At 41.8% G+C, this 26,124-nt stretch overlaps 1 protein-coding gene and 1 long non-coding RNA gene across 8 annotated transcripts in view; both read right to left on the minus strand.

Moving 5' to 3' along the window:
* The window catches only part of LOC146763260 (uncharacterized), a 40,199-nt gene extending 19,082 nt beyond the window's left edge, over nt 1-21,117 (minus strand). Inside the window, exon 1 of the long non-coding RNA XR_014952397.1 lies at nt 289-21,117. This is a non-coding gene — a long non-coding RNA (uncharacterized LOC146763260). The remainder of the gene's footprint in view (nt 1-288) is intronic.
* DACH2 (dachshund family transcription factor 2) overlaps nt 1-21,779 on the minus strand; it is a 247,375-nt gene extending 225,596 nt beyond the window's left edge. For 2 of the 7 annotated variants that reach the window (XM_021531418.4, XM_085570457.1), the window contains exon 1: nt 21,179-21,764. In XM_021531418.4, coding sequence (XP_021387093.1) covers nt 21,179-21,663 — 485 coding nt within the window. In that variant the 5' untranslated portion in view covers nt 21,664-21,764. Of the gene's footprint in view, nt 1-21,178 lie in introns of all 7 variants that reach the window. The other 5 variants (XM_085570460.1, XM_085570459.1, XM_021531417.4 and 2 more) reach the window with 4 other exon arrangements.
* Nucleotides 21,780-26,124: the final 4,345 nt, after the last annotated feature.

A 26,124-nucleotide genomic window follows, 5' to 3' on the forward strand; every position in this document is an offset into this window, starting at 1 on the left:
CCTGTCAATAACAGAACAAACCCTCAGTAAATCACAGTGCTTCACAAATAAATTCCTCATCAGTAATTAAAACCAGGCCTCTCTGGCCCTGTGTTATCAGCTCATCAAATTCATTGCTCATCTAGAATAACAGATCCACATCTGCAGTCATTACAGCATGCCAGATAAATCAATCCTCTCAATGATGCTTTGAGCCATCTCTGCTCCCTTTTAACCAGCCCGATATTTATTTCCCCCTGACACTTCTGACATTCTATTTACTGTAGGCAAATGGAACTCATACGGCACCTTGTAATGGCTTTACCAAACCCCATTGTGGGGCATATCTTCCAAGACTGATGGGTGCAATAAACAAGGTTTTATGGTGTAAGTGTGAGCTTCCAACTTCTTTTTTTCCAGGAATTTGACTTCTGCAGTGAAGATGGTTTATTACATTTGATTGCAGGTGGAAAAAGCTATCTCCACTTTGAGACCTGTCAGCTAAAAGCAAGCAGAAAACTTGTGAAATAATATTATTTTTGTAATTTTATTTTCTCATTGATAACAATACAGAATAAAGCATCTTCCCGTCAGGATTGGAAAGCAAGGCCATAATTTATCATTCCACCTCCACCCTCCCTCCCACCAAATCAAACACAGGTCTCCTCTGTAAACTTCCAAAAGGTACAACAGCAATATATAATCACCACATACGTACAAAGCCCACCCCAAACCCACCCCAGCATTGCTGTTCACATTCAAATAGAAGTAAGTGTGGTTAAACAGGCACACACATATTGACAGATGTGGTCAAACATGCTTTTTTGACATCTGAACCCAGCAAAAATCAGAGATTTCTTAAATTTACTGCCCAAACCAGAACTTTTCACTGTTTGGTGAATTCTCTAGTAACAAGCATCAGACTGTTGGGTTCAAAACAAGAACATAAATTGTTTCCTTGAGAATGAAGCAAACAGCACAAGAATTACTTTTCAGCATAAATCCTGATTGTTTGTACACTATCACAGCTGCTCTATTTAAAGAAATAGAGTGAAAATCCATTTAAACGAAAAGTATTCCTAGAATGGGAAAGTCTCCCAGAATATAACGTGTTAACAGCTCTGAGGAGTTCAGCAATTTCCAGAACTTCAGCAGATCCCCCTCCTCCGTGGGGGTGGCTTCCACGTACATATGGACGTTCATCCAGGAGGTGCCTAAAAGCATATGCCATCCATCCAGGAGCCCCACTTCACCCTAGAAACCTTTCTGGGCTCCAAAGAATGCTCCTGTGGATAATCTGACTAAAAAAAAAATCAAATTTCTGGTGCAGGGAGCGAGGCAGCCCAGCTCACCCCAAGCCAAGGCTCTGCACCTGGGTGCAGCCCTGGGCATGAGCGGAGCTCCACATCTCCCCCTCATTATGCACAGCTCCAAACTGACTGGCATTAAATTACTGTCACACTCTTAGTGCATCCCTCCTTTAGCATAAATTAAAATTTTATTTCTGCGTGGCGGCGGTGCCTCGCTCACAGCAATGTGAAAAGGCCTTTTTTTGAATAAAAACAACGTCCAAGCCTATAGGAGGCCATGAATCCTCAGATCCTCCTTCCAACACTGATTCAAAAATGACAGGATATAGTCTTTTCCTTAATGAAAAATCTATATTTATCACTCTATTGTTCTTGTGTACTGATCCTACTGCTCTCCGAGGCCAAAGTTTGAATATATTGGATTTTGAAATAATAGCCCAAGGCTCCGAGATGCTGGGTCATGATACATAAATGATGAGAGGGTTGTTCCCTATTTCTCTGCTGCTTGCCACAAAAAAAAGTACAAATTCCATGGTGAAGATCTTCAGAAGTCTACATTATCTGCAAAGTGCAAATTATATGGGATATTCACAGAACTATAAAAGATAAAATCAGGCTATACTGAGAAAGATTATCTGCCTGTTCTAGGAATAAACCAGCAATTTGTTGCTTTAATATCACAAAGTAAAGCCCTGTTTTTATGTAACCACAGATGTGACAAGTTTCAACTCCTTTGGATTTTCTAATCTTAATTCCAATTGAGTTTGCATACAAATGTTTGAAAAGATAAATTAATTTAGGACAAAGATCCAGATACTGAATTTATCAATCTGTTATACTTCACACTTTGATTCTTAAGTGTAACAAGGGTTGAAAAAGAAGCAAGCCCCAGCTCTATACTGTTGGTACTAGGAGAATAAAGAGATAAAAAACCTAATTTTTTTTTTTCCTATAGCAAAATTTAAGGCTGCTGTTATGATGAAAGCATAAAGGGGAAAATCTGGAAAGTATTTTTCACCTTCATCCCATAATAGAAGAGTTACTATTAGAGAGTTCTGTAAAGCAGAGTTCTACACAGCTGTATTTTCAGGCTCTGGGGAAGAGTTGCCTCTCTAGGTTTTCTTTCTCTGACGTGTCCAACTTTCCTTTGACCTTGAGTGACTCTGGCTCAAGTTTTCCAAGCCAGCCACTGAAATCTTACCCCAGAAACCAAGGGAATTTCAGGGGGCCCTGGGGATATAGCTGCTCTTCATGCTTTTTGTCAATTACCTGAAAATCAAGATCTGAGATTCATAAACTACTGGAGCAGTTTAACATTCAGTGCCCATGAAGAATTAATACCTTGGGGAATTCCTGAGATTACCACAACACTAAATGCCATGGAAATGCAAATACAACTTACTTATGATTAAATGAACATTCTTTTTAAAAATTTAGTTTATGAGTTATACACATACAGTATAAATAGAGCACATGTACAGAAAAATAAAATTAAAAATAATAATTTCTCATGCAACAATCCATACCACATCATTTTGTCCAGGCATAATACATTTCTGGGAATTTTTATCTGTTAAAAAATGTTTTAATTTCCAGAATCAAATGCACCCTCAGTTCTGCAAATCCACAGCATCAAGTGAGATGAATTCAAAGAAAACCAATCCAATACCTCCTGCCAGGCACAGACCTGTGCCCAAGGGCTCCAACCAGGAATGGAACCAGCTCCTCCCTGGCCAGCTGTGGAACAACCCGAGCCTGTTCAGTCTACAGAAATGATTCCCAGAGTCTTCTGGGGCAGATGCTGAACTCAAAGTAGTTTTAGAATGTATTTTTTTTTCATTACCTATACTCACGACTTATTCTCTCCAACTGTCTTCAGGAAAATAAGTTACAAGAAATCAATTTTTAAAATGTTATAGGGAAAGGTTCTTCCCATTAAAGTTTTTATTTTGCCATATAAAAAAATTATTCTATTCCTAAAATTAATTTTTAACATCTAAAGTGGGATGTGAGCAACCTTCCAGTCCAAAATAACTGCACTATGGAATACATACCTTACTTTTCTAGATTATTACATGTGTATTTCATATTATGCATTCATACACTAAGTGATTGTTTGGTTTGGTTTTTTAATTAACTTTAATTTCTTACCCAAGGTGAATATATTATGCCATTAAATAAGAATTTTTAGGCACATGGTGATTGTATGCATGGCTCCTGGATACCTTTGCTCTCATTCCTTCACTTTTCCCCAGACAGTTTCCAAGATGAAAGTGCCCCTTGAATCTACAGAGTCCCCTAATATTGTCAATGTAGGTGAACTCAGTGGGAAGAAATGATGATGTTTGATTCTAGCTTAGAAGGTTTAATATTTTTTTTATTATAACTATACTATAATACATTAATATACTATTTAAAGGAGATACTTAAACTACATACTTACTTTTTCTAACTACTATATTTAACTAACTTACAATTTGTGACTTTTTTTTGAGAGTTCAGACATCGGTGGGTTTGATTGGTTATCAGGTTTAAATAATCTTTACTAGAATCTAATTAATTACTTTAGGTACACAATTCTTTAAACATTCTACATGGGAAAAACAAGGAGTAGAAATAGAAACTGTTTTCTCTTTCTTCTTTTTGTGCTCCTCTATGAAAAATCTTGAGAGCGAGAAGAATGTGCTTGTCATACTCATACCTTATCACTGCTGTCTGTCTGTCCCACAGACTTTGCCAAACAATTCCCAGCAATGCCTTTTTGGGAATCATGCTGCTCCTTGCTCACTCCTCAGATACACCAATTTACAAGCAGGCTCAGAGACACAGAGACACGAGTCTGATCTCAAATGTGAAGAGACAAGATCCAGTTGTGACACATCCTAGGATTTTCTGAGTAGAAGCAGCTACACAAAGAGCCCTCAGGCAATCTGTTTGTATGTGGATGGATCCAGAATGGATGTGCCCCGTTACTATTTGCTGGCAGAGGGTTGAAGCTTAGCAGCCAAGGAGAGAGAAGACGTGTACCAGCACACTTCATAAAGGGGGTACAACTTAGGCACCCTCACTACCCTCAAACTAATTGCTCTGTCCACTGCCAAAATCACACTTTAGCCTCCTGGGATATTACTAACAATACTAAATATCTCCTGCACATACAGAAGTGTAACAACTGCAAAACTGGCCAAAGAATGCACTTGAAAAAGATGAGATTAACCCTTCCCCAGCCCTGCTTTCCATGATAGGTGGTTGACAACAAGGATTTGTCAACACCTGAGGATGCAGAAACCAGAACAATTCCTACAGAAGTATTAACCCACGTGCCTGCACAGTCTTGAAATCCCAGCTTCACCTTCTTACGCATCACTAATTATTTCAATGACTACTTATTTCTCCTGACACTTGAAATACACAGAATATGATCACGAGAGGCTACTTTGGAGAACCTACAGTCCAAGGGTAACCTATGTACAGCCCCCACAGTTTAAAGGGGGATCAGCATCCTCTCAATAGTTCCAGTGTTTTTTCCACACTTTCCCACACCACTTTCACACAGCTGCAATTTGAAAACTGTTGCATATTCCAGCTTGAACACCACTGACACATGGACAGCTAATCTCAGCTCCATGAAGAAAGTTGACCTCTCTAATGTTTGTGAGTCATCAAATGTACAAGTTCAGCAATTTCTGAAAAACCACGATCAAAGATTATAACTTTCAAGAAATAGCAGAGCTATGTGAATGTATTAAACTGACCACACAAATAAGCTCAGGCTGTCATTTCATGTTCATGAACTACCAGGCCTTGAAAAGGAGATGAAGCAGTGGGCACCCTACTGCCATGGAAAGCAGAGATTATTGTTTTCTGTTTATCAAAATGGAGTTTCAACCATATGGGTGAAGAAAGATCTTCACATTATTCTTGGAAGTCAAGGAAACTCGACCAACACAGCTTCATTCCGCATTACCCACAATTCCAGAAACTGTGCATCATATAATACACACTGGCATCTGGATCCTTGAATATTTAAATCTTCTACCATTTCTCAAGATTTGCCAAAACCTCAGCCCAATGACAAGATTATGTGTTTCTTCGAAAATATTAAATTACCCCAACCCACAATAAGACCACAGAAAGGAATTCTTTTGGATTTGTAGACTAAATTAAATTGAAATTAGCAGACAAATCAATAACTACGACCACTCTTCTGTAAGAACTCTCATTGCTCTTAAATGTCACATCTGGCCTAGACCTTACCACTGATACAGGATTTGCTGTAAGAACATGCTAGAGGAAAGGCATAACAGTTTAGTGTTCTGTGCAGTAAGTATTTTAATATGTAACTTGATTAATATTGAAATGGCCTTTGCCTTGAACGATTATAAGAGAAAGAAAAACCAAAACAAAAAGAAGGAAAAAAAGCAGTAGGTATTAACTCTCCTGCTGTTTAATTGGGTATAATCCTTTCCTTCACAAAGTATAAGACCAGTAAGGTATGAGAGTAATTGAAACACTCATCTCCACTTCTCTCTCTATGCCCTGCATGAGCAGCAATCAGAGAGGTCAAGACTGGCTTAAATTCTCTCACATTTAAAAGACTTCACAATTTGACTGTGTTAAGACAGGCTGCCGGATATTTTAGCAACCATGAATTATGTCAGTACAGAGAATTGGTCACTCTAGGTAAGCCCAGCACTCCAGCCACCAGGAGGAAGAACTTATGGGAGTAAAGTTAAATGACTTAACACTTTCTGGACACCAAAAAAAATAATGAGATGGCTCCAGCACTGTACCTATTAACTGGGAAGTCTTAGAATTCTTTCCTGTCCAACTTCTTGCAAGACCAAGTTAATTCACAGAACAATTCACTATCTACCATCTGTTGTCACATATCATTACTCAGTGCAAACTGCCCAGTGGAGAGATAAGAAAAACATCTGAATGAGCAGCTGGGTAAGATAAAGCCCTGAGCCTGTGCAGACAAAGAAAAGAAAAAGATATCCAAGTGCTTACTACAGATTACCTTCCTCCAATCTGCCTCTGCCTAAAAACTGGGAAATGCAGGCTACAGATTACAAGAGTTTTTAGATTCCTTGCTGATGCTAAGACCATCTACAAATGGTCTCTCAGCAGGTGCCCATCTCAGAAACCCTGACCTCCGTGCCACTGTCCTACAAACACCTCAGCCAAAAGCCAAGGGGCTCATGAAATTCAGCCACACAAAGAATGGCAGCTGGATGCTGTCCAGCATGCTCTCCATTGACTTATCACACACTATCAGCCTAAGCACAAAGCCTCTATTTTTAGCTCTTCTTGTGGTATCACAATCCAGCCAATCTAAAAGAAACAGAAGAATTTAGTCTAGGATTGTGTGCTCCTTAATTATCGTAGAACTCCTACCCAAAGAACAGATCTGCTCAAAGCCCTCACAGCAATTTAAGTCCCTGATGGATCCAAGAACCTTTTAATACCGTAAGAAATCCCATGTTCTTTTTGGGTCTCCTATAATTCTGCCAAAATATATTTAGACCTTGTGTACCAAAATTACTTCCACAAATATTCTGGCACAAAGACTTGGTGCAAGTCCTCTTCAACAAGTTTTGCTTCTGAGAAAACTTGGAGGGGATAATGATAAAAATACACACAAAGATAGATGTGAACTGATTTAATTCAATCCCATTGCTGGAAGGTACAGAAAGAAAATGCAGCCTCCCCATCCATGAAGTGTTTATGAAAACATTCCACCAGCAATTTACGTCTGTGTCAGACAAATGGAAGCAGTGTCAGAACTTGCAGCCTTTATGCTAAACCATCCAAAAACAACACAGAAAAGCCAGATTATCTGCCCCAGTCAGCATTTTAATTTTTTAGAACTACTCATTTGTATGAGGTTTTTCATCCTTCTTAAATCCCTGTGACATACACCTAAGCACTACCAAAAGATTATTCTGACATCATTGCTTTTAGCTTCTCTTGGGGGATACCTACCTTTGCAGAAGTGTTTCACACCTTCCTGTGCAAGTTAAACTCCTCAGACTGCATCAGTAAACCTCTGACAGACACAGGGGCACAAGCCTGACACGAGGCAGGGAAGCTAAGGCTCCTTAAAGAATGAGACAGATGTTGGAAAATGTCTTGGGGAGTGTGGAAGGTACTGGTTATCTACATACAGCATCCTATGAATCCATATACTCTTATGCATTAATACTTTCACACATTATAAGGGAATTAATACATTCTCATAGAGGAATACCTGAAATTTCAGTTAGTCTCTAGAATATTCTTCTTTTATTGGTTAACTGCACTCTAATCACATACAGAAAGTACAGCAATAATTGAGTCAAGGAAAAACAAGAACAAATACATTACCAAACTGTCACCTGGTATGAGCTGGTTTGCTGTACCTTTAACACACTGACAATTTGGACCCAATGTGGGAATGCGCCTTAAGCAGGAGGATCTGCTTATAAAGGCCAGACTTACAAAAACCAGAATTTGCTTATGGAATAGGAAAAAAAAATGAAACACAGCAAACTGGGCTGTAAGCTCTTGGAGAGGTCAAGGCATGATTATTTCATATAAATATGCTTCAAATATAAATTTATTATTGCCTAAGTATCTAAATTTAAAGGTTTTCACCCAAAGGGAAACTTTACAAACTAGGCACAGGACAATGAAGAGATGAGCACCCTCTTTACTTGGACACTTACGTTTTCACATTAAAATGCAAAACTGTGAGTTTCTTTAACCAGCAGTTAAGTATTCAAAAAAGAGAGACAGAGATATGTGAAGTATTTAACAGGCACAGGACATCTTTCAGTACAATGACAAGCACTTTGATAAGACACAAACTACAAATAAATGTATTCTGTCTTTCAAAGCATTCTATTACTAAAGCCGAATGCAGAGACACTCGCACTCATTGCTTAGGAGAACTGGAAGAGAAAGTACTAAGTTAACAATAACAACAATAATATAGAATTTAAAGTTAATATGGAAAATTACGGGTGAAGATCAGACCGAAGAATTATCCTCTTATGAAAAACAGCACTAGAAAGAGCACAGCAAGCCTTTATTATTTCTTTTTGAACACATACACAAATTTATCTTGTACTGCTACAGTACTTTCAGCAGTTTCATTGTCAGGTCCCATTTTCTGCTTCCTCCGTTCTCCCCTTCTCCTGATTCAAAACCATCCCTTTAACACATCATTCCTAATTAGATGATTAGTGCTTGGAAGGGCAGGAGATAAGTCATTTGCATAATTTAATCATAAAAAGAAGTTAAAGATACAGATTTTGCTGTTCGTTTGTACAATTATCTTCACCAGCCTGGGGGGCTGAGATATTAATGTGATTAAACAGTATTTCTGCAAACAGGCAACTGTGTGTCCTCTATTAAAGCAGAGCTGGAGGCAAATGAAAAATTAATTTTAGAAGACAATCAATTTTATTCTACATGACTGTAATAAATAACAGCCCATCTGCAGACAAGTCATTAGGCCCTGGGAGGCTACACGTGTCACAAAGTCTAAGTGACACACAAGGCCGAATTTTCCACCAAAACCAGAGTCAGAAATAGCCCACCAATGGCCATTCCCCTTCAGAGAGTGCAAAGGATTTCCCAGAAAAGCCAGGTGCACTGTGAATTACTCATCACCAGCCACCATTTGGGCTCATACAGCGTTCACACAAATACAGGGGCTCGGTGCTTTGCCCTTCATTGTGCTTTCAATCTTTCCTGAATTCTGCAAGAATAAATCAAGATTTGGCTAAGTATCCAGGATGCTATCTATGATGCCATAACCTTTATGAAATGCATGTGCTAATTAAATACATAATAATTATCAGTTTACTACTTTTTAAACTAAGGTACATACAATTATTTTTCACTGTTCTTCACATGCAGTCACCTCCACTTAGAATATTAAAATTTGCTCCCTGATTAAAAGTAATCAAGATAGTCTCAAATAGATGAAATATGATTATACTCCAAGTAAGGATTTCTGAATGTGAGCAATGTACAATATATGCACAGCAACAAGTTTATAGTATTCCCTATACTAAAATGATTTGTATTTATCACCATTGGTCAACACTTCCCTCAATGGAAAAAGTGAATATTCCTATTCAATTTGTAATCCCTGATTCTTGACAAGTGTTTACCAGGCAATGCAAATGAACATCTACTGACTCTCACTACTCCTAGCCCATGCAGTGCCTTTCATCATAAAAATGCAGATGGAAAGGTTTGGGGTTCCACTGTGCACCTTTTCTACATTTATTTCCTGTACAAATATATGGACTTAATAAAAATCTATCCAAATATAAGATTCACTAAATACAAAGGGGATACAACTGATGTCCCAAGGATTGTTTCATTATTCCACTTCCAAATTTGCATGAAATGTTTCCTGATGTGGCCCTAAGTAACTTACAGATTAACTCATTGCCATGCATGGAGGTTTGGATGCTTTCCACGCTGGCGATCAGAAATCACTGAAACCAGCTGGAAGACTCTGGTTCTACAATGGTTCCAGTGTGGAATTTTGCCTGCAATGAGTTAAAAAGACAAAGCATAGCAATCCAAAGCCTTCGTGTTCATTCAGTCTCCTCGGCAGTCTTACACTGGTTGGGTCAGGACATTATGAAAAACCAAAAGCAAAAAAAGGAACTTTCAAATTTTGCCCACAGTCATACAACCAAACTAAGCAATCAACCTAAACACTTAAACAAAAACACTCTTTGCCCACCTACTGTCTGTAAACTTGTTTACTTTGACTCAGATTCTCACAGTGCTAGACACTACAGGGGATTATTCTGGAAACGATCTGACATCATCAGATAAACTACTTCTTGTGGTAAGATGCTAAAAAGAGCTTCTAACTAAAAAGCAGAAAAGTAATTAACAGCAGCATCAAAAACCCCTGCAACCACCAGTATCAAAACACAGTCAAGAAAATCCTGAACTTGGAGCTTGCAAGACACTTTTAAAGTTTTAAAGACAACTCGGTGACCAACACAATAAATGAAACTTGTGAGCTGTGTCTGCTGCTTGTGTATTGAGTTATTGTATTGTTTTTGTGAATGACAGGACTATCTAGATGTGGAGGAAAAATGAAGCTGTGTGGCCACAAGAACCTGAACATATCAAAGAGAAATTCTGTGACAGCAAAGGATGGGGGGGAACCATCATCACTGAACAGACCACAGAACAGAAATCATCATCACAGCACATTCAGCCCTAATACAACACACTACTACTTCAGTGAAATGCAGTCCTGCTAGAATAAGCCCCTTACATAGTTGGCTTACGTGTGAGACTGAGCAGCAGAGATGCTCATCCCTGCCAGGCATTCAATTTCTTGTTAATAGCTAAGTTTCAAAAAGAACAACAATATGGCATTTATACTATCAGAAACTTCACATGAACAAATAAAAAAAGTTGTCCTAAAGAGTTTCTATCCAGATCAGAATATACCAGAGTTAAGAACTCAGTCACTCAACTGACTTTCACTCAGTGAACAGAAGTTCTTAAAAATGGTTTAAAAGTCTAATGCCATAATCTGATCTACTCCACTGCACTCTCTGCATTACTTGAGAAAGGTGAGTACAATAAATGTCTCACCAGTGTTTTTTGTTTTGCTTCCACACCAACATGAATAGAGATTCTCTCCTTTAAGGACAAATAACTAAGATAGAGCAGTTTATTAGAGAGCTGTGGTTGTGGGGTGGGAGAGGTACATGCAAACTAAAATTCTGAAGAAAGTATTTTAAATAGGGCAAAGTGGATGACCAGAAACCCTCGACCTTAACATGCAAGACAGAAGTCATTCATGAAGCTGCAAAACAGGAATGTTCCAAGGTTCCAGCAAGAAGAGATTTGATTGAACCAAAAGTCAGTTGTGTGGCAAGGAAGGCAATTCATAAGACCAGAGCAGAATGAAGTGAGAACAATTCTGCTTCTGAGACAAGAAATCCTAGTCCGTAGAACAGCAGAATGAATTAATGCTCTTCAGCACTGCTGACCACACACACCTGGAGTGGCACACACCTGGAATGCAGCAGGGCAGCAAAAGGTGCTGTCTGACATCTCTGAAAACAGTCTGACAGCCTGGCAGAATATAAAAATTAATTTGTAATGACAGGGTGCTCAACTCAAGGTATTCTAATAAGTCACCTATCAGATACATGAACTGCCGTGTAAAAAACACAAACGACTCCCTAAACCTACAAATGCATCTTTCAGCAACAAGCTCATACACCAGAGGGAACAGAACACCAAGTTCATTACCCTGGGTCCTGTTTCAGCATCCATATTCTGCTCTTGTCTAAACTGCCAGCATTTTACCACCTCGCTCTGCTCTGGTTTTTTTATTGTTGGTTTTGGGAGTTTTTGCGTGTTTGGGGGAGGGGTTTCAGTTTTTTTTGTTTAGACATGTATTTTAAGTCTCACTGGAAAGACTTGACATTTTTCCTGCTTCTATTTTTCAGTATTATCTCAGCAGCTCTTTAGAAAATTGCCCTCCTTCAGCACACAACAACATTTGAAAGTACGAGGAGAGGAGGCAGCTGCAGACACCTGCAGCCCTGAAAGAGAGATGCCTTCATCAGCCTCACAGAAACAACAGGGATAACATTTCACAGACACAGGACATTCTCTGATTAACTGTTATCAAAACAGTCTATTAGCTAGCATGTCAAACTTGCACTAGGCAAAAACAACCGCTGTACATTTAAGAAAAACCATAATGTATCGTATTTTACACATGCTGATTAGAGGTTCTAAATGAAGCTCAAAATATTTTTTCCTTTCAACTAGCTTTATCTTCTTAATTAGCAACTCTTAAGTTACTGTAACATACAAGTAACTAAATCCCCCTACTGGCACAACCTCTGTGCCAGGAGCTTTCTTTACAGCCACCTTTATTTTGTAATTGCAAATATACAAATATTCTTCTCTAGGGGCGGTGGGGAATAGGCAAAGTCAGCTCCTCAGCACACACAGAGGATTTCAGGAAATTGTCTGTGAGATGGAGATGGCACAAGATGACATGCTTGACTCCCAGGAAGGACAAGCACAGCAGCAGAGTGTCTGTGCTGACCTGCCTGAGTGACTCCTCTGCAGGGCAGTGACCCCAGCAGTGGCTGCCTGTGACATCTCCTCCCAACTCCCACGGAACCCAGCCATCCCAATAAAATCTTCCTCCCACAGCACACTTATTTCTACTCTGCAAATAAGTTGCCCAGAAAGGCTGAACTTCAATCCTTGCAAATATTCAAAATCTAACTGGAGACAGCTCAGGACAACTGACTCCAGCTCACCCCACTGAGAAAAGGAACTGCTCTGAACCACAGAATCCCAGAATGGTTTGGGTTTAAAGTGATCTTAAAGCTCACCCCACCCCTGCCAGGGCAGGGACACCTCCACTGTCCCAGCTGCTCCCAGCCCATCCAGCCTGGCCCTGGGCACTGCCAGGGATCCAGGGGCACCCACAGCTGCTCTGGGAGGCAGCAGCACCCTGAGCTTGGCCTCCTCCAGCCCCACCAGGTCCCTCTGGATCCATCCCTTCCCTCCAGCGTGTGCCCACCCCACCCAGCCCAGGGCTGCAGCTGAGGGTCCACCCCACTGTCCCTGTCCCCACAGTCCTTGTCCCCACTGTCCCTGTCCCCAAGGGCTCCACCCCACTGTCCCTGTCCCCACAGTCCTTGTCCCCAGTGTCCCCAATGGCTCCTGTCCCCAATGGCTCCATCCCACTGTCCCTGTCCCCAGTGGCTCCACCCCACTGTCCCTGTCCCCACTGTCCCCAATGGCTCCTGTCCCCAATGGCTCCACCCCACTATCCCTGTCCCCAGTGGCTCCACCCCACTGTCCCTGTCCCCACTGTCCCCAATGGCTCCTGTCCCCAGTGGCTCCATCCCACTGTCCCTGTCCCCAGTGGCTCCATCCCACTGTCCCTGTCCCCAGTGGCTCCACCCCACTGTCCCCAATGGCTCCACCCCACTATCCCTGTCCCCAATGGAGCACAATCTAGAAAGGACGTGACCTCAAAATTCAAGATATACCCTACACTTTGCATGTCACACACAACTAGAGCCAGTGTAAAGGGCAGCTGAACAATTCAACTGAAATGGAAAATTATCTCAAAATATTAAAGACTTCACCCGATTCACTGACAATACATCACAGAAGGCACTCGGCTCAAGGAGGAGAGTAAACTAGTTGACTTGCTGGGGAAAAATCTGAAGGAACATATATTAAGGATCTTTTCAATACTTACATTCCTATAAAATACATTTCAATACTTCAGTGACTATATGCCAAATCCTTAACTAATATTGCCACTGGAAACCTTCAATTAATGACAATATTAATGGAGCTTTATGTAGCATAGATAATAGTGAACATGCATAATATAGCAAGATACCTCAAGTTTTACACATTAGTTGTAAAAAGCCCATTAATAAAGAATAATCCAATAAAAGCTCTGTTTGTCATGGCATTACCATACTTTTTAGTGTAAGAAAAAAGAGTCTCCTTCTTAAATAACTACTAAATGCTTGGGGTTCTAACATATTGCTGCAAGCTATAATGGTTATAACTGTTAATCCAATACACCTTTTATACAAACCCATAAACACACGAGTGGAAAAATAGCACAGATGTTCATCTCTAATGCAATTTCCATTCAATTTCCTAAGTGCAGTCCCTGTGTGCAAACTAGCTTAACGTTATGTTTAGCTTGCAAATTCTTTTAATAAATAATGAATGCAATAAAACTGGTAGATCAATGGCAAGCTGAGAAATCATAAAAAAGCCTTTTGTGCTCATGCTGTTGCCGATTTCAAACTTTAATCCAGTTCCAGATCAATAGTACTTTTTCTTTTTAACCCATCCCATAGATAGCAGGCAGAGTGGATGTAGGTTAAATGCCAGTACCAGATATCAATTTCCAGAAACTTGATAACATCAGGCACAATGCAATTGAACATTTTATACCTTATCATAGGAACGATGTACACTGCTAAACATCACACTTTAAAGCACTGCACAGTAATAAAGGCAGCACATTAATTGGGTTTGGTTCTTACTTTCTGGAGAAGTGGTATTTGTGAGTGAGTCACGAAAGGCTCTGACATAATCTATTTTAATGAGCAAAACGGGCTCAGGGGGTCAGGATGTACTGACAAGGGAATATAATCTCCCCACGTCTGCTAGTGACAATAAACTTTACACGCACACAAAACAACAGCGTGGCTGCGCTACCAAAAACTAAAGGCGAGCAAAGAAATTTCTGCTTTACAGGATTCGGATATTGGAACCTTCTGGGGCAGGTATCAAAGTACATTAGTTAATAGGTATCAGTGTTTCTTACAGGTTGTAGAATGGAGGGAGAGGGGAAACCCTATTACCGAGACACTTTGGACAACCCTGTTTTACCGAGAGGGAACAAAGATCAAAAGCTTGTAGCCCCGAGGGACGGTTCTAATATCAAGCAGGATAAATCTAAATCACTAGGAATCATTACTAACTAACATACTTGTGCTTGGGAATGCAGGTTTAATCAGAACATATAAAAACCTTGCCTTGGCTTACACCAAAGGAACACATCCCAGACAGCAGGAACTCTGAAGTAGCCTCATTACGTTTGGGTTTGATATTAGTACAGTGCATGTAAATAATCATTAAAATTACACATTTCCATACACCTACAGGTTTCCTTACGCTGATAATCACACAAAGAACTTAAAAAAGCAACCAGCTGGGAACTTTCCATGTATTTTAAAATAAGGATTTGGATAACTTTGTAACGTCAGAAAATTCGTAATTATCACCTCTGGAAAGGCTCAAAAGAGACTCAAGCTCTTATATTCAGCAAGTACAAGATCAGACCCAAAAACACAGGAACACATTATTCTTCCAAAGGCAGGGCTCAGTAAATATTTTAATAAATCTCACCTTTGGTGAGAAGGGCTCAGATCCTAGAAACATTTTTAAGTTCTTTTCCCTTGTTCTGGAAAACAGCCCCTGGCATGAAAGGGAGGTTCACCTCAGCAAAGTCAAAACAGAGACTTTGCAGCCCAAATTTCAACACCTTTCTAACACTAATGTTGACAAACAGCCTTTACAAAATACCAATTCCAGCCTGAAAGCAGTGAAATAACCAAGACAATTCTTTAAAACATCTCATGAGGCTCATTTGAAATATTTACTGCAAAATTACTAAGGTAGGTAGAGAGTATTTCTCACTCTAAGGCCACTGCCATACAATAAAACACGATTCTTTAATTCAGTGGGTTTTGCTGTGCTCCTCAGTTCTCTACCAAAGTTGATTTTCCCTGCCTTTCAAAGGGTGCACAAACAGAGGCTGCGTGTGCAGCCACAGCCCCAGCGTGAGAATAATTCCCCATCCACAGAGCTGGTCCCTTCTGGAGGCTTTCTCAGTATAATGCTATTGCCACACATTGATATATTGGTGAGAGAAAGGCAAATATAACAATGCTAAAGCTTAAACTCATTTGAATAAACTGTGAATTTCTATTACATATATTGTTTCCTTTATCAAATTGGAACTACTGGAGCAAGAATACCAAGAATGCCAACATAAATCTAGATCCGTTACAGCCAGTTTGTCCAATTTATTCTCAGAAGCCTTAAAGACAAAAAGTCAAAGTTCTTCTGTGTCAAGGAAAGATTAGGAAAAGGAATATTCCTGGTAATTTTTAAAATGAAAATAAAATCATCAGAGAGAGAAATCAGGTTTAGCAAAATGACTGCACAAAATACTGTTTTATCCTCTTAAGAAAAAACAAAAATGACCACGAGTGGTTTAGTAAACAACTAAGGAATAAAAGCTGTGCATAGCCTACGTGGGAAACAGATCTTCATTATTCATGGCAGAGTACTTTACAATTTGTGCTAAATTTTTTTCAGAATTTAAAACCTTTCCACAAAGACACGTTCCAGCCTTTTGTAGTTTGTGTTCCACAGGTTCTGTCCAAGATAATGGATACCAGACTAAACTGACCCGAAATTAATGATGATCAACAACTTCTCCAACATATCTGGCCTTACATGGGGAGTAGTAGCAGAAACATAATAAACAAGTATTTTAAATCTAACAGATGTTGAATCCAGACATACTTAACTTTAAAAGAAAATTCTTAATGAGTTAAAAAAAGGAAGAAAAGAAAAGCCTTACTTCAGCCTGTAATCAATTTGGACACAATGATATTCTATTTATAGCAATACTTTTAACATGTTCTAGTCTTATATTATTTATTCGTATCATTCCTATTACAATGAAATATTAATGTTGAGAAAGTGGTTACTCTATTAAGGAGCTATCCTATGTTTAGATTTTAATATTGATCTCCACTATTTGGGAATAATTAATCATTCTGTAAGAATCTGCATTTGCCTGTGTTGTAGCACGATCAGAAGTTTAGCATCTTCCCCCACAATAATGCCAAGATTAAATTTATATTTTGACCTATTCCTAAAGGCAATTTAGTTATTCCAACAGAAGGGGGAAAAGGGGATACCGCCACTTTAAAAGCTTCAATCTCTTTGACATTGCTGGCAGTGTATGGGAACATTAATGCATCTGTCATGATAACAAGCTAAGAATAACATCTAGACATCAAACCGAGCAGAGAATCCATCTGAAGTGATTCATTCAGATCTGTCTCATTGATTTATTAAACACAGGGCAACATCTGCAGCCTCACAGAGCCGCTTGGCGAAATTAATGCAAGATCAATTCAAATGGAAAAAAGTGCAAAAGAGATAAATCAAAACACAATTTGCATGCAGTTCCACAATCAGGCTTATTGGGTGCAAATGCTCAATTTTCCTCCCAAAGCAAATGAGTTTAAATGTTGTTTTATCTTTGTAGAATTGTGTGATTTGAAGTGACAGTGAAGAGTTCTGCAGGTTGAAATGGTGAAAAGAAAAAAAAGGAGAAGAAATGCTTGCAAAGACCTTTTGAATATGCAACAAGAATATCATTAATACCTAATTGTTTAGCTTTTTTGTCTTTGCTACAAAAACACAGTATTTTTCAGTTGTAGAAGTCTCAGTAGAAAATTACATATGTATTATGCATATACACATGCAGGAATCATACAAATACTCCATTTTGGAGGAAAAGCATGTTATCCTTCAAATGGGGAGCTCTAGTGCTATGAAGAAAGAAGGGAATTTTAATCAAGGGTTCTCCAGATTAGATATGCATCTGATGAAAATATTCAAGTATTTTAGGAGTTTTGAACAGGCACAGACTTTCAAGATACCCAAAAAGAAAGAGGGATTTTTCCAAAAGCGTAACTACACCGCTCAGGAAGTGGGAGAATTCCTTTCTCCATCTCAAGCAGAATCCACTTTGCCAGTGATCTCTCTCCAGAGTGTCTGAAGTGAGCCTCTTCTCCAAGGAAGAGAGGGAAACTGAAAAACCGATTTTATTTAAAAATGCTAACACCTTCAAAATTCATAGATTTGGCCAAGTCTGAATGCAGGCTAAATATCCACTTAGAAAAAGAAGTTTATGGACAATCAGATGTCCACATTTCCTATCAATATACAGGAAGCTGTGTGCAATCCATGGCTGGATTGCTTTAATTATCATCTTGACATCAGTCTCCTAATAAAAGACAGAGTACTGCTGACTATAGGGTAGCTTTTAATAGTCAAATGACTAGACCCTCATTATCTCATAAAATTAAATGTCTGCATTTACTGCTTAAATTCATTTCTAAAGCCTTTTATTGTTTGTGAATAGCCAAAGTAATGCAAAATATTAGCTTAACTGGTTGCTTTAAATCATAAAAAAATATGCCATGCACTGAATACTCTTTTCTGGAAAGTATTCTGACCATTCACTGAATAATCCAGACCAATGCTATGCTTTTTTCAGTGGCCAGCAGCATCCATCAAACACAGAACTGCGTGGAAGAGGCTTTGATCACATTCATATAATCCAATTTTTCAGGACTGACGTATGTACTATCATCAACATGTTCTTGCTACAGTTTTAAATTTCCTTTTAAAAATACATCCTCATTATAGTTTGCTTTTTTTTTTTTTAATTAACTAAATGTTACGCTTCACTACTAAATTTAAGCAATCCTCCATAATGTAAGCAATATTCTAAGGTATTGCCCATCAGGAGCTTGATTTTGTCAGTATGTTGTACTCACTTGAGGGTGGGACCTGCAATGAAATGAGCGAGTTAGTTTCATTTCACAAACCTTACTTTCAAACCAGAGTGCACAGTGCTGGCTAAATACAAACATTTTAGGAATATTGTGTAAATATGTGAATTAAAATGTCAACAGTGCACATGAACGTGCTCCAGAAATAGCCAGGTCAGAGCTGCTGGACAGAGTAACTCCCGCCACAGAACACAGACACCAAAAACTTCCACCCACGGGTGCGTTTCTCTGAAGCTCTTGCAAGCTCTGTAGGCAAACTCAACTAGAAAAATGCAACAGAGTAAATGGGACAAACAGAATTTATCTTTTTCTTCAGTTATATATAATTGATGGTTTGCATCCCAATTCAAAAAATAACTAAAAGTGCACACTACTAAGAGATGACGACTTTTACAAGTCAATTACCAGTGAAAATAATGATACCCAGCATTTCTTACTGCTTTTACTGGCAGCTCCCGAGTTTACTGCAGCATTTCTACAGTATTCAAATATATAAATAGCTATCAATTTTTTTAAATATTAACTAGAAAGGCAATGCACAGTATTCAGAGTTGATAGCAGTATTGCTAAAACATACTGTATTTTCAAGCTTTTACTTTCCAGGTGCAGAACTAAAAACTGTGAGCATATCTTTTAACAGTTCTACTGCATTTGATTTGTTTGATAATGTGCATTGCAGTGCTTCCCAGGTCACTTCACAGCAAACAAAAATAATCAAGATTACTCATGTATTTAACTATTTTTACCCAACATTCTCTCCAGTAAGTATGGACTGCTCAAGGGAAAAAATAATCTGTAAATAAAATGAGGCATTAAGCATTTAATTCACAGGACAGAATACAATTAACATTAAGTTACAATCCTTGAACAAAGTTTCAGGTGTGCTGATAACACTCCTCATGCATTACACCTGAAACCGTGAATGCAAAACACCTGATGTGAGCAGGTTCTTCCAGCCAGAGGCATCTTCACGAGGCACAAAGAAGCGAAATGTACAGGGATTTGCTACTCTTGAATGGGTAAAAATAAGTTTTCACAGCGGGGTGGGGAGAGTTTAAGCACATTCAACACGTGTGAGTCTGAGCTGAGAGCTGTGCCCCATCCCCAGCCTTTCCCAAGGCTCTGCTCCACTCTCTGCTCCTTTCAGCCCCTCCTGGAGCATCACTTGGCTCCTCACCTGCAGCTCCCCTTCCCACTGCTCCCTGCATTACCCATTACCTTGTCCTATCACACCCATAAGTCTGTGTCAAAGAGAAGGGGGCAAAAAAAAAAGTTGGGAAATACAAGTTTTAAACATTCAACACTGCAGCATTTAGAGATTTTAAAACGCTGGTTGTACAAGAGCAGAAATCATTAGACTGCATCTACGGGCTGCATCATATCAGATCCTGTACTTCCCTAATAAACTTTGGCACGGTCACAGAAATTAACAAGATGTATTTCTCTAACCATCAACTTTCACGCTAGTCCAGTCTCAGACACATTTCACAGAAGCATTTACATGCGAAATGTGCCCCTTAGTAATCTAATGTATTGGAATAAAATTAATGTAAGCCTCAAACCGTACTTCCCAACCCATCCCTTAAATAAAGCAGTGGGCGTGATGTCATCGAGGTGCCTGACATTGAAATAGGCAGCGGGAGAAGGGGTTACAGAAACAGAACGAGAGCAAGGAAAGAAAGCACATAGTTCGTATGAACAGATCTAGCAATAAAGTGCATCTCTAAACTGCCACCTGCAATATAAAGTGATTTGAAACAAAGCAAATATTGCGTTCAAGAATAACGCCCGGTCTGCTCCCCCTTCAGCAGCGAGTGCAGGATCAGGCCCCGCATGGCACGAAATGAAGTTATTAAATTAAAAGCCTCGCTCAGTGCTGAGCAGGTCGAACCGGGGACACAAAGCCCGGAGTTACGAACACGGGCACGCCGCGGGTCGCGTATCGCACCCCAAGCTCGCTGAAGCGTCTGCAAAGAAAGTTTGCTGCCACAGAAAGCGGCGGCACGCTGACATGGAAATGTTTCCGAGACGTCCCTCAGCAAGTGCTGAGGCAGGAACGGCAGCTCCCAAGTGCCTGCCTTACACCCTGCCCCACGGCACCAGCGCTCCTGCCGAGCCCCAGAGGGTTTTGTGTTTATTTAGATCATTATCATTTCTAAAGGCAGCAGCCATGAGGTCACAAACCGGGATTATAACGCCGGGTGTGCAGGACCCAGCAGGGATCCGGGGGCTCGGTGACCGGAGCCGGGCAGGGGCTGCGGCCGCTGCGGAGCTGCGAGTGCGGGAGCGGCGCCGCTCCGGGGGCACCGGGACCCGCAGCCCCCGCCGGGCACAGCCACGGGCTCCAGCGGGCAAACATAACGGAGAAAACTTTTGGAGATACGGGGTTTTGATTTTTTTTTTTTTTTTTAAAGGAGCGTTTTCTGGAACTGTCGGCTTTCCCTGCTTGGAGAAAAGTTTGGAGACGGGCGCGCGGAGCCGCTCCGCTGCCCGGCGGTGGCGGGGGCTGATGGAAGCAGGGAAAGTTTCCCGTGCCGGCACCGCCGCACCCCGGCCCCGCACGGCCCCGCTCGGCCCCGCTCGGCCCCGCTCGGCCCCGCTCGGCCCCGCTCGGCCCCTCCCCTGGGACCCGCGCTCCCCCGGGCCGGCCGGGGCCGGAGCGGAGCCCGCGCTCACCTCGCGTTGGTGCAGTCGTTGTACAAAGTTTCGAAGTCCTTCCTGGTGATGAGCTTGCAGCGGTTGACGCCGGGCTGGATGGCCCCCAGCCCGCGCAGGATGCGGACCTGCTCCACCGTGCACACCACGGGAGATATATCCAGCCGCTTCAGCTTGGTGTAGACCGTGTGCAGCCCTCCCACCAGGTGCTTGAGGAAGAGATCAAAGACCTGCGGCAGGCAGATCAGCTCCTGCCCCTCCACGAGGAACGAGGCCACCTTCACCCCGTGCAGGTCGACCATCTTACACTCGTTGCCGCCGCCGCCGCCGCCCGCGCCGGCCCCGCCGCCGCCGGCCGAGAGGAAAGTGTTGACGAGGCTGTTGGTGAGGCGCGGGGACTCCGCGGGGCTGGAGTACAGCGGGTCCGCCCGGAACAAACCCGCCGAGCCCCCCGCGCCGCCGCCGCTGGAAGTTGCGGCGATGACGGGCGGCGCGGACACCGCCATGGCCGGCGCGGCTCCCCGCGGCTGCCTCAGCCCCGCGCTGCGCTCCGCGCCTTGCCGCCGGACCGCCGCGCTCCCGCCCGCACGCAGCGCCCACACCCCTCCCCAGCGCCGCCGGGGAGAGTGACGGCGCCCTGCAGCCAATGCGCCCCGCCCGCCGCCGGCAGCGCCGCCGCCAGTGGCTGCGGGCGCGGCGGGGCGGGGCAGCGCCGGCCGCGCACCTGGGGCGGGCGGCGCGGGGCAGCGAGCGCGGCGCGCCCGGCGCCCGCAACTCGGGGCGAAGTTTTGGGAGGGAGCCCGCGCCCGCGAGGGGCTCCCGCTGCACGGGCTGCGAGAACGCCCCCTTCGCCGAGCTGTGCCGCGATCCCGCGGGGCTGCCCGGGCTGTGATGGGGTCTCGGTCCCCGGGCCGTGCCGGGATCCCGCGGGGCTGCCCGGGCTGTCATGGGGTCTCGGTCCCCGGACCGTGCCGGGATCCCGCGGGGCTGCCCGGGCTGTCATGGGGTCTCGGTCCCCGGGCCGTGCCGGGATCCCGCGGGGCTGCCCGGGCTGCGCTCGGGCACGGCTGTAAGCGCACAAACACCTGTGCCCGCCGGAGCTGCAGGCGCTGGGCAGAGCGGGGGCGGTGCGGGGCTCCCTGTGGTACCCGAGACAAACGCGGAGCGGAGCGGGAGCGCACCGAGCGCGGTGGCACCGGCCCGGCACAGGACGCGGGTCCACGGCCACTGAGTCCGGCCTAAAGCAAGCCCAGACCCGCCGGAGAGGGGCACAAGCAGGATGGAGGGAGGTGCGAGGGATGCTCAGGTTGGCGGTCGCTCACAGCAGGCAAAGGCCGTTCTCGGGAGGTTTGGCACGCAGGTGTCTGAAGTTCCCAGCCTCGATGCTGGGACGCCAGTTGTGGTTTAGCTTCGGCGGGCTCGGCCCTCTCCTCACACAGCCCCCAAAAGCTCCATGTGGTGCCTCGGCCTGCGAACATCCCGGCACATCCTGCGCCTTCTCCAGCATCCAGGGCGGGTGACACAAGAGCTGCCAGAGCTCCTGCGGCCCTTCTCCCTGAACAAGAGGAGACGAAGGATGATCAGACATCCAGCAGACCCAGGGCACACTGCCTACATTGGTTATTTGCTTCTCACCCTCTCCCAGTGTTGTATCACACCTCTTTTCCCACCCTGTTCCCGTTTTTCCTGCGTTTCAACATCCTTCTTTCCTGTTTTGTTGCCTCTGGTTTTCATTCTTTATCCTTCCTTCTTTCCTAGTCCTTTAACTTTTTCACTCCCCTCCTTTTTCTGTTGTTGTTTTTGTTTTGTTTCTAGCTTTCTCCTAAGCCGTTCAATAAACAAAGCAAGCAGAAAAGAACAAACAAAACTTTCCAAGTTGATGCCAAACAAGCAATACCAACAGAGCATTTCAGCTATTTCCATGGTTCCATTGCCTGTGTGGGCCATCTTCTCTTTTCTTTTGTTAGGCTTGCTTATTTAGGCACCTTCTCTGCAAAGTTTAATGTTTTTTGCATTATGAGTAATCCCATTTTAGATGAGAGAAGATGACTGTATGCTAACTAAATTGCTATATTTGTGAACATAACTGATCTTAAATTACACTCTGGAGGAACCTCCCCTTCTCTCCATTGATTTTATGTGTTCTAAGACCCTGGCCATTGGTTTCAGGTCTCTAACCTCACTGCCTGACACCAAGGCAGACTTTTCACATAACTTGGTTTAAATTGATACCTTTCAATAAGAATTCTCATATTTTCTGAACTAGTTCATGTATCTTTTTAGGCTCAAACCTTAGATTGGAAGCTCTGTGGGGCAGGGCCTACTTACTTTGGCAAAGTACAATGAAGCCCTGAACTCATCTGAGATATTTATATACTGGAAGTTATAGAAACAGCTAATAACTGACTCCAGATAGAAACCTTTGGGTGTTAATTTTCTGAACATGATTGCTATTAAAAGATTTAATAAATCAGATTCAAACATTGCCCTTTAAAGGACTTTTTTTTCCCTTTAAAATTAATGCAACAATCAAAATACACCGTGGGAATTATTTTTCCTTTTTGACTTTAATGCCTTCCATAAGCTAAACATATTTCTAAATAAAACTGAATTTTCACAAGGCCAGAGGAAGCCTTGCACATCAACACCCAGTGAGCTGGAGTGGCATGAAGCAATATAAAATCATAAAGGCTGTAGTAAAAGCAGTACCCTTGAGAGGTGACTGTCCATGGAGAGAAGAACTGCTCTGAAACTCAGAAAATGCTCAAGGTTTGAGAATTAATGCCAGGCAGCTGTCCAGTTCAACTAAGCATATACAAATCAACTATATCCATGAATATTATTATTTCTCTGTAATTTTGTTAAAGACAAGGCAAAGTTACTAAAGCCTAACAATCATCCAGTAATATCTTGTCATTTATAAAGTATCCAGATGGTTTCTTTGAATGAAGTCCAGCAGTACATAATCTCAATGTGTACAAACTACTAAGCCTCCCTATAGCTGAAATAAGTGTTTCAGAATATTACTTTAAAATTAAGGTTTTGTTATTTTTCTTGCTCTTTGGCTGGTCTGCAAAACACTCTGTTTTCTTACACTGGCAGCCATAGAAATCCTGCTGTATTGTGTATTAATCCTATATAAAAATTGGCTGTGTTTGTATAGCAAGATGTCAAGTAAAGGTTCCATTTGTTTGTTTTTGTTTTTATCATCCTTGCATATGCCCCACTGGAGTGAAATGGGAAAGAGCCTTCCCTGACGCAGGAGGAGAGAGGAAAGCCCCAGTCAGGAGCATTCTGGAAATCTCTTTTTGCCAGCTGGCAGGAACAGGGCTCCTGCTCTCCATGGGGTCCAGGGAGAAAATTATGGGTGACACACCTGACGAGGGGGGGACACTGAGGAAAACTAATGGCAGCTAAGTGAAGAATCAGGGTATGAACTAAAAATAATACTTTTGTTTAGAGAAGACTGGAAAGCTCAGTAGTGCTATTTGGGCTTCATTTCAGTTTCCTGTAGCCAAACATGAGGGAGGACAATAAAAATAGGAATTCCATAGATATCACAATGTGATTTTTTAAAAATATATTTTTTTCCTATGGTCTTCATAGAGGTATGTTCAATGTGAGTAGAATATAGGAAAAAAATGCTACTTTTTAGTAAAGAACTTTGATTGTCCCTAAAGTAAGTGGGAGGGAATAAATGTGAACCTAGACTTACACGGGTCAGAAGTAACTGCGGGTCCAAAATAAAGATAAAAGATAACTGGAAGATGCATTAGCAATGAAATCATAACAAAATGAAACACCTTTTTTCCCTGAATTCCAACCCAGCTGGAGTCTGAGTGACAAACCCTTCTCCTCATCCTTAACAATGAAATTTCTCAGGGCCCGGTGTAAAGCTGGTAACCTGCTCTAGTGAGCTCTGAGCTTATATCCTGAGCATGCAAAGCCCTGATGGTGCTACTTCTGAGTAAAGGCTTGAAAAGGAAGAAAAAACAGTATTAGCTTTCTGCTGGGTTAGTGTTTAGTGCCTTGAGAAAGAGTACCCACAATTATATGAACAAATGTAGGCCACTGACGTGAGAGAAAGAAGAGACTGAAATTAGTGTGTCATTCTTTGTGCCCACATTTTTGTAGACGCACTTGTACTTGACACTTGTATTCAATTTAGTTCTGACATTTCAGCTGAGGTTTTTTTGGAATTGTGGATTAAAACTTCCCACCTCAACATCAAGGTTTTTACATGAAACTGATGAATCTAAATGTCTAAGTATCAATAGAAAAATGATCCCTTCTCTTAGGTGATTAAATGTATTGTATTAATGTGTGCATAACGCAGAATCAATAAATAATGAATTACCACTGATTGTAATTGAATGTTTTCATAATTTTATTGTCAGCCATGATAAATAATCAGTACATTTATACTGCATTAAATTAATTAGTGTGTCATTTCTATTACATACATCAGCAGTGAAGTAATGCAGTGACATCTGTTTCTAATGTTTTAAAGATGTGGTATTCCTTATTAAGTAAAAGGAAGAGTTATTAGAGGTATTTCCTGTGATTGGCAGTTATACTGGTACAGTCAAAGGGATCAAATGAAGGAACTTGCACTCTTGGCAAATGCTGCATTTCAACCCTTAATGGCAGCAAGTAACAATGATTGAATTTTGCTTCTTCAAGATTTCAGAAAATCCTGCTTGCCTTTCTAGACAAAATAAGAGCAGATCCCTTCTCCTTAATACAGCTGGGAAGATTTTAACATGCAAAACAGCTAAAGCTCTACAGAAGAACCAGGCATCCACATCCATTTCTGTATCCATTTTCCTGCCTCAGTCCTCCTTATATACAAATGAATTCCCTACAAAGTGCTCATTAAAAAGTCTCAGATTAAGCCTTTTTTGGCTGTGATGTTCTCATGTGGCAGTGTCTGGACTATTGGGTCTGTAATCTTTCCTGGAAGTCAC

The sequence above is a fragment of the Lonchura striata genome, chromosome 4A, assembly GCF_050655825.1.
Source record: "Lonchura striata isolate lonStrDom1 chromosome 4A, ASM5065582v1, whole genome shotgun sequence".
NCBI lineage: Eukaryota > Metazoa > Chordata > Aves > Passeriformes > Estrildidae > Lonchura > Lonchura striata.